At 27.3% G+C, this 8,942-nt stretch overlaps 1 protein-coding gene across 1 annotated transcript; it reads left to right on the top strand.

Moving 5' to 3' along the window:
• Positions 1-3,576: 3,576 nt before the first annotated feature.
• Positions 3,577-4,206, top strand: LOC133676028 (basic leucine zipper 8). Its single transcript, XM_062097600.1, has one exon. The coding sequence runs from the start codon at positions 3,577-3,579 to the stop codon at positions 4,204-4,206; it is 630 nt and encodes a 209-aa protein (XP_061953584.1).
• The last annotated feature ends 4,736 nt before the right edge of the window (positions 4,207-8,942 follow it).

The following is an 8,942-nucleotide window of genomic DNA, read 5'->3' as shown; positions in this document are numbered from 1 at the left end:
ACATACATACATATATATATATATATATATATATATATATATATATATATATATTTTGATTGTCATTTTTTATATCACAAATTTATTTGTAATTAATTGTTAACAAGATGCTTGAAGTTAAGAGAGGGCATGGGTTTAAATCCCATAAGTTACACTTTCTCTCTCAGTATTTTTTCTTATTTGAAACTAGAGTATAGTATTAAAACTTGTTTCACATATTTGACTTAGTGAGTTTATACAATTTTTTTTGTGTGTTTAGAAATAATTTAAATGTCTAGAAATGATTTAGTATAATTTAATCAACATACTTATAATATACATATAGATATGAATTGAAATGACTTTTGATGAATTAATGTGTATTTTGCTATGAATATCATATGAAAGATTTAGAATTATTGTGTAACTCAACTGACTTTATTATTGTGTAGTTGTGTTAATTATTATATAGACACTAATGATAATAGTTATTCAAGCATAAATCCCTCGAGAATGAATAATTATTCAAAGCTTCAAGTCATGTAATTCAATCAAGTTAAAAAAAAATCATATTGAAAAGTCATAGTATTTATTAGTAACTTGCCCCCTCATCAAAAACACTCTGGCTCCGCCACTATGTATTGTTATGGATTGTTTTTATAACATTTTTGCATATATATATATATATATATATATATATATATATATATATATATATATATGAACATATTGAATGAATAACTACTTTCAAGAGTTAAATTATATGAAAAGCCCACCAATCGAAGGTGGATATATGAATTGAGAAATATAAGTAGTAGGATTAAAATAAGAAATGTTTTCTCTTTTTGGTTAACTTCTTACTCGGTGATTGTTCCTCAAAGCATATGATTCCCAATTCACTCAATTCATCTACCCTATCCTTTCAGTCTAACTAATTTGATTATAAGACTATCATGCACTATTGTTATATTCTTTTACTTGTTTTAATAAAAAGGCCGATTGATCGATGCTTGAGGTGTCTAAAAGTAGTAGCCCTCCATTCCTAAAATATTCTATCTCCTTTTTCTTCAGAGTTTAAATCAAATACCAACTAGTAAAAAGAAATCTACATCCTAACCGCTAAGCTATTCCTTCCTTTCAATTTGATCGAAAAGGTTTATATATTCATTATTAACTTTTATCATTCTCGAACTATAAACCGAGGTTTCTTCTTTTTTTCATAGTGAGAGTGAATAAATAAATAATGAAGTTATTTGAATGTACAAACACATCTCTAGTGAAAAATGTTAAGAACTTGCATAACACGTATGTTTTGATGCCAAAAAAAGAATTAATTTTCCCAAATTTTAGAATCAATGCTCTAGAAAGTGGAGAAAATTTTGTATACTATATATAATTCTATATAGAACCGATATGTGTATATTCCGTCCATCTCCGCAGCTTGACTTCTTGTCATTAATTTTCATGGCATTTACCAATTAGGTGCTTCCATCTAGCATGGAAATAATTTCCAAATTAAAAATAAAAACAGTCACGATTATTTAAAATAGAAGGGAAAAAATTAAACTCCCTATAATCAATTATTTATAATAAAAAAATAAAAAAATATTTCTGAAATAAAAAAAAATCATTCAGGACTATTTATAACAAAAAAAAAAAAAAAGAAACCAAACCTAGTAAAAACCAATTATTTATAATAAACTAGGAGGAGGGGGGTAATTTTCAAAATAAAAAAAAAACTATTTTTTTTTATAACATATGCCAACATCTTATTAGCTTGGTATCGTTTGCTTTTGTGTTTGAAATTGTGTTTAAGTATATTTTAAAGATGCTTCAAATTGAAAATTTATATTTATTGTTTTCTGATAATTTTGATGTTAAAAATAAATATAAAATCTAAAAAAACATATTTTAATGTATTTTTAAATAAAAATTATTTTTAAAACACACCATGTATCACAATAACTTATGTACTCAATTGATAAATATGAGATCAAAATAACAGAGTATCATTATTATTCATGGCAGGTAATATAATGAACTTAATATGGTTATTTTCTAGGGAGGGAAAATCTAAAAAAGTGTCTTCAGGGTATATATCCATTAAGCATAATCCAAGTACATATGTTAAACAACTTCATTTATTATTAATTTGTGTAAAAAAAACAAATATTTATTAAACATATTAAGTAAGTATTATTTTATATGGTAATATTCTTAAGTGTTTATGATAAATTATAAACAAATAATTAAATACTGTGATTGATTAGAAGTATTAAATAGTGCTTAACATGTATATCTAAAAATGTTAATTAGAATACTAGAATTTATATATATAATTTGAAGAATGTATAGACGCATTTGCCAGAAATCACTGGTAATAATTTCATGACTATATATTCTTTTTTTTTCCTTCAAATTTATAAAGCTATAAATTAAAGTGCAGTCACCTAGTTTTACGGTTGTTTGTCAAAATTCAGTTACTGTAATTAAACAATTCCTATATTTGAAGAGAAGCCAAGGCCGGTTGCACGCAACATAACAAATATAGAGTACTTTACTACTTTTTGATCTCTCTTACTTTTCTTTTTTCTTTTTCTTTTTTCATGAAAGGGAGCTGCGAGATCATTTCCATAATCAAATTAAGCCAAGGATATAGAAGTTGATTGTTTCACTCATCATTAATTAACAAGAAACCTTTTTTTTTTTTTTTTTTAACTCTGAGAGGTGTAGCTTAACTGACCAGGTTCTAAGTTTGTTTCCTATAAATCACCAGTTTGAATCTCATAAATCTCAGGGTCACTGGAGGCTTACATGATCGTTGAGATTAGTCGAGGTACACGCAAACTAACCTGGACATCCAAGTTAATAAAAAAATAAAACCCTATTTCCTACCAAATACAATCCGATTAATTTCCTTTTTGCAACCATTTCACTTCCTAGCTAATGCAGATTGGAGAGAAAAAAATAAAAACAAAAACAAAACCAAAAGAAACAGTATTGTTTCGGCATAAGGTCTGATTTGAAAGTGCCATAAACAATAATAATTAAGAAGAATAAAGAACAAGTGCCCTTAACTTGAATTACATGCAATAAGAGGCGAGAAATTCGTAAATTATTTGAAAAATTGCATCTCAGCAGAATTCCTCACCTTCTTTCGGCAACACAACAGCTCGAAATCCTCTTGCATTCAATAGCCGAAATCAATCATCGCAAGTATACAAATGAAACTGATCAAGAAGTTGCGAGTTGAAAAAGTCATTTTGCTCCCATTTGTCTTTATGGTTGTTTTTCTTTTTTTAGCATTATAAAAGGTAGAAAATTTTGTCATTTCCTCTCTTAATTTGATCGTTCACGTATCCTTAATAAGAACATCAATTGAAGCTGATGTTGACAATATTAAATCAAATGTCCAAATTTGGATCCATGCTTTAATTTCATGCAGACCATTTCTAGCTGCAATATTACTATAGAAGCATATGATACTTGTATGACAAGAAACTACTACCGCTAATATATTTGCTGAAGGATCAACTTTAAAAACTCAATTCCTTCCTTCAATCTGTTTTGTGTTCAAGTCAGTGATCGATAATAGCCATGGAGCCGCATGAAATCAAGAAATTCCATGGTCTGCCTCAGGAAAACTTGGTTCATAATCTATTCACTTTCCCTAATCCCATACAAAAACAATATCCTTCTGCGGCCAGCCTGAAAATGCAGCCCATTGTTGAATCCACCAACCAGACCCCAACCCAGGCAAATATATCTGAAAATCCAGAATCCAGCTCAAGTCTCTTCGATAAGTTCTTAACCAATTCTCTATTTCATGTCCCACTTCATATTCCCTCTCCAAACACATCATCTGTCAGTACAGACTCTACTCTAGCTGAACCAAGAGATCAACAGCTCGGCATTTCCAACGAGAAGAAGCTAAGGAGGATGATATCCAACAGAGAATCCGCTCGAAGATCGCGTATGCGAAGAAAGAAGCAAATTGAAGATCTCCAGTATCGGGTTAATCAGCTTCAAAACATGAACCATCAGCTCTCTGAGAAGGTTATCCACTTACTAGAAAGTAACCACCAGACTCTTCAAGAGAATTCCCAACTCAAAGAAAAAGTTTCTTCTCTTCAAGTTGTTCTATCTGACCTGTTGACACCCTTGAGAAATGTGGACGACGGCGATTGCAACGGCATTCATCTCAAAGGTGAAACTTCAAACCGATGAATCCATCATTATAGAGTTTCTTGGACATATATATATATATATATATATATATATATATATATATCTTGAGTTAATAAAAAAGTGATTATGAACACAGAAGAGAGGTTAAATCCGGGTAGCTGATCCATCGATTGCTTTCTAGGATTTGCCTTTGCCTTTTCTTTTCTTTTCTTTTCCTTTCTTTCAGAAGGGTCTTGCTGACTTACTTTGTTGTTGTCGTGTTAAAATAATAATAATTATGAATAATAATAATAATAATATTATTTATAAGTTCATGCCATCCAGATAATTAATAACACCTTTCTGTGACAAAGGTATAGTTAAACCCTCTATGCAAATGAATCCATACATATATACAATGTCTTCTGTATTGCCATTTACTTGTTCTGATATTATTTAGTTTCTTCATGGTTCATTTTGCAAGCTTACCTAACCTTACCTTTAATTGTAAAATATTGACTGGAAATTTATCAGAAAAGCAGAAAGGAAATTCAGAAAGAAACTCATTACTGGGAGCTATGAACTTACAGTACTGGTAGTGGCAGCTAAAATCAGGGGCGATCAAAGTAGCCAGATGACGAATAATGTTTACTTCATAAATATTGCTTGTTTGAAATCGATCAAAAGCTTAGTTGAATGCATCACTCTGTTAATTGATTAAATCACATGGGATAATTTCTAATATAAATATGTTGTTGAGTAGAGAAATCCACTCTAAATTGATATTAAATTCAGTGAAGATGGTCTGTGGGATATGGCCAGAAATTTCTTCCTCTGATGTCCGTAGACTTGTACCAACCCAAAACGGAGAAAACTAACAACGCAATACATTGAAAATGCAATTCGCAATGTGACATGAATGATGGTTCCATCACTATAATTCACTACAAGATTACACTGTTGCATGAAAACCAGATCGATCAGGAAACTGTGTAATGTAAGTTGACGCAGCGCATTATACAATATAGAAGGAGATCATTGTTATCCTAATTATCCTTTTACTATTCACCTAGATATAAATTCCTGTGTCAATTGAAATAGAGTAACGATTTAATTTTTCTTGTCAAAATACTTGCTAAGCATGCAATTGAGGATATAATTATCTTTTTTCATAAGATATATTTAGTATTGAAAGAATAATTAGAAACAAAATAATTTTTTAGATTTTTTAGACTGCAGTATGATATTAATTTGCCCTTCAGGATACAAAATTTTAATCTTTGAAATTGGGAGCTTTTTTTATATTTTCAAAAAAAAAATAACAGTGAAAATACAACCATACTCATGAGAGAGAATATGCATATTTGTCATACCCAACTAACATGGGTCTGACATATTTAATATTATTATTAATATTATAAATATTATTATATTCATTATTATTAATATAATTATTAATAAATTTTTTAAAAAATTATTACTATTGAAAAAAACCATAAATTTAAATTGAAGGGTATTGTTTATCTAAACACAAATCATTGTGGATTGGAGATATATGATAACATAATTGTCCTTGCTAAAAAAAACTTGTTAAACATGTCGTTGGGGGTAAGATTATCTTTTCCATGGGATAAATTTATCATTGCAAGAATGATTGGAGACAAAATGGTTTGTTTGGGTTTTTTAGGCTGTAGTATAATTATTGATTTGTCCTTCAGGGCACAAAATTTTAATCTTTAGGTTGGGAGCTTCTTTTGTGTTTTCAAAAAAATAAACAGTGAATATACAACCATGTCCCTACGAGGAAAATATGTGTGCTTGCCAGACCCAATTAAACTTGGGTCAGAAATATTTAATACTATTATTTTTATTTTTATTAATATTATAAGTATTATTATATTCATTATTATTTTTATTTTTATTAATATTATAAGTATTATTATATTCATTATTATTTTTATTATTATTAATAAATTTTTTTTAAAATATTATTACTATAAAAAAAACCATAAATTTGATTTGAAGGGTAAAATAAAAAAATTGTTATTATTGTTGTTGTTATTAAATTTTTAAAAAATATTATTACTATTTGAAAAAAAAACCATAAATTTGATTTAAAGGGTTAAATTAAAAACTATAAAAATTTTGAAAAAAGAGTCAAGGGAAAAAAATAAAAAGTAGAAGGACTAAATTGAAAAGTACCATGGTGCGTCTGATATATTTACTAAACCCAAGTAAATTTAGTATGCTTGCTAGACCCAACCAATGTTTACTAGACCCAACCAAATTTGGTATGCTTGCCAGATCCAACCAAGGTGCGTCTGACATGTTTACTAGACCCAAGCAACGTGGGTCAGAAAAGCTTGTCAGACCCAACTAACGTGAGTCTAGCATGGTTGTCAGACCTACTTAAACTTAGATCATACATGTTCATTATTATTAATAATATTATGGATATTATTATATTCATTATTATTATTATTATTATTAATAAATTTGAAAAAAAAACATTATTACTTTTGGAAAAAAAACCATAAATTTGATTGAAGTTAAAAATAAAAAATTATTATTATTATTTTCATTTTTTTAATATTATTAATATATTTATTAATGAATTTGAAAAAAAAAACATTATTACTATTGAAAAAAAACCATAAATTTGATTTGAAGTTTAAAATAAAAAATAATAATAATAATAATAATTATTATTATTGTTAATATTATTAATATTTTTATTAATTAATTTGAAAAAAAAAATTATTACTATTGAAAAAAAAAATCATAAATTTGATTTGAATAAAATTAAAAATTATAAGAACTTCGAAAAAAGAGTCGGGGCAAAAAAAAAAGAAATAAAAAGTAAAAAGATTGAATTTAAAAGTATTGTAGATCTCGCATGCTTGTCAGACCCAACCAAGGTGCGTCTAGCATGCTTGCTAGATCCAATTAACGTGGGTTTGACAAGTTTGCCAGACCTAACCAACGTGGGTCAGACATGTTTAATATTAGTATTAATATTATTATATTTATTATTATTAATATTATGAATATAATTGTTAATAAATTTTAAAAATATTATTACTATAAAAAAACCATAAATTTGATTTGAAGGGTAAAATTGTAAAATTAAAAATTATTTTTGTTGTTGTTGTTCTTAATATTATTAATAAATTTGAAAAACAAATATTATTGCTTTTGGAAAAAAAAATGATAAATTTGATTTGAATAGTAAAATTAAAAATTATAAGAACTTTGAAAAAATAGCTAAGGGAAAAAAATATGAAATCAAAAGTAAAAGGACTAAATTGAAAAGTATCGTGGGTCTAGCATACTTGCTTGACCTAACCAAGATGGGTCTGGCATGCTTGCTAAGCTTATTACAACATGTATATTGATGTAGTTGCTGGAAGAGCTACATCTTTTTCCTCACTTTTGTGCTAAAGAAAATTTAGAAGCGTTTATCTATTTTTATTTGTTGCATCATGAGGCTTTTGTATAAGTATTTTTATTGTTAGGTCTGTTGATGTGCTCCAGCAACATGCATTGCTGCTCTATGTATTTTGTTTTATAATTATGTCAAATCTTGCATCATGTAGTGAAAATGATAAACCTTATTTTAGAATTAACAAAACCTAATACTTGCTTCAATCTTAGAAGATGTTGTTTTTTCACTACCGTTCATTAATATTCTTTATGAATGCCTGCAATGTAGTGCAGGCAATTTAACTAGTGTAATCTATTATGGGAACCTTTAATCGAATTCTAGGATGGTTTATTCCCTTTGATGCCTTATGCTTTCAACCAAAATGCTCTCTTTTTATATTCAATTCCCCATATTATTTTTGTTACATTAACTTGGTATTGATTGCTAGTGTATATATCATGTAGTCAATTAATTGGTTATATGTTGACTTCGTTCATATAAATATAATTAATTATTAATAAAAGTTTATTTATCTTTAATATTCATCAAATATTTGATTAATGAATATATAGTAAAGATAAAGCTTTTCAGATAAAAATGCTTTGCAAATAAAATTATATAGTTGTTATAATTATAAGATTTCTATTGCATCAAAGTATTATTCCTAAATACTTCTAGTCAATGCTATATTAAAACTAAAAATTAATTAGATCTATTAAAACTAATATATATTATGTTCTTTCTTTGATGAAAGGAATAAGATATTCTCATAAGTTGAGATATGAGGGATACCTAAAACTAATATATAGGTACTTGTTAGATGACATGTACACTGAACTGACATGCATGAGAATTTCATATGGAGAGATCGTTTGTATCTATAGAAAGGCTCATGTGACAATTATGTAAGTGATTTTTAGACTTGAGATCACTAAATTATCTTATATAGAGAATGTTATGTTTTGATCCTGCTACACGTTATTCAAATAAAGGGTGACAAACAGACAAATATTGGGTATAACACGAACTATATAAAGATATTTGAGTAATCAATAGAGGATTTATAACCCTAGATAAATTATAGAAAATATTTTATTTGTTCTCAAATAGTATTGATTGTAAATCCTTGCACAAGGTGGAATAAGATTTGAAAAGAGTTTTAAATCTTATTCAAAGAATTCATTACTATAATGTAAAGAATAAACATGGCTTTAAAGAGTAGACACCCTCCCTACTATAATGTCTAAATTAAAATATTGTTGATGAAGAAATAATAATTGAACACACATAAGAACCATTGGTAAAAAATTAAACATGGATGATTAATCAAGTGTAACATAATTGTAAAAGAGTTTTTAGAAATTAAGGACTA

This window comes from Populus nigra, chromosome 16 (assembly GCF_951802175.1).
Source record: "Populus nigra chromosome 16, ddPopNigr1.1, whole genome shotgun sequence".
Lineage (NCBI taxonomy): Eukaryota > Viridiplantae > Streptophyta > Magnoliopsida > Malpighiales > Salicaceae > Populus > Populus nigra.
This window is presented reverse-complemented; position numbering and strand designations above follow the sequence as displayed.

Bases quoted from the DNA above. Each gene is read 5' to 3' on its own strand.
- LOC133676028 (XM_062097600.1), top strand. From the start codon at position 3,577: ATGGAGCCGCATGAAATCAAGAAATTCCATGGTCTGCCTCAGGAAAAC.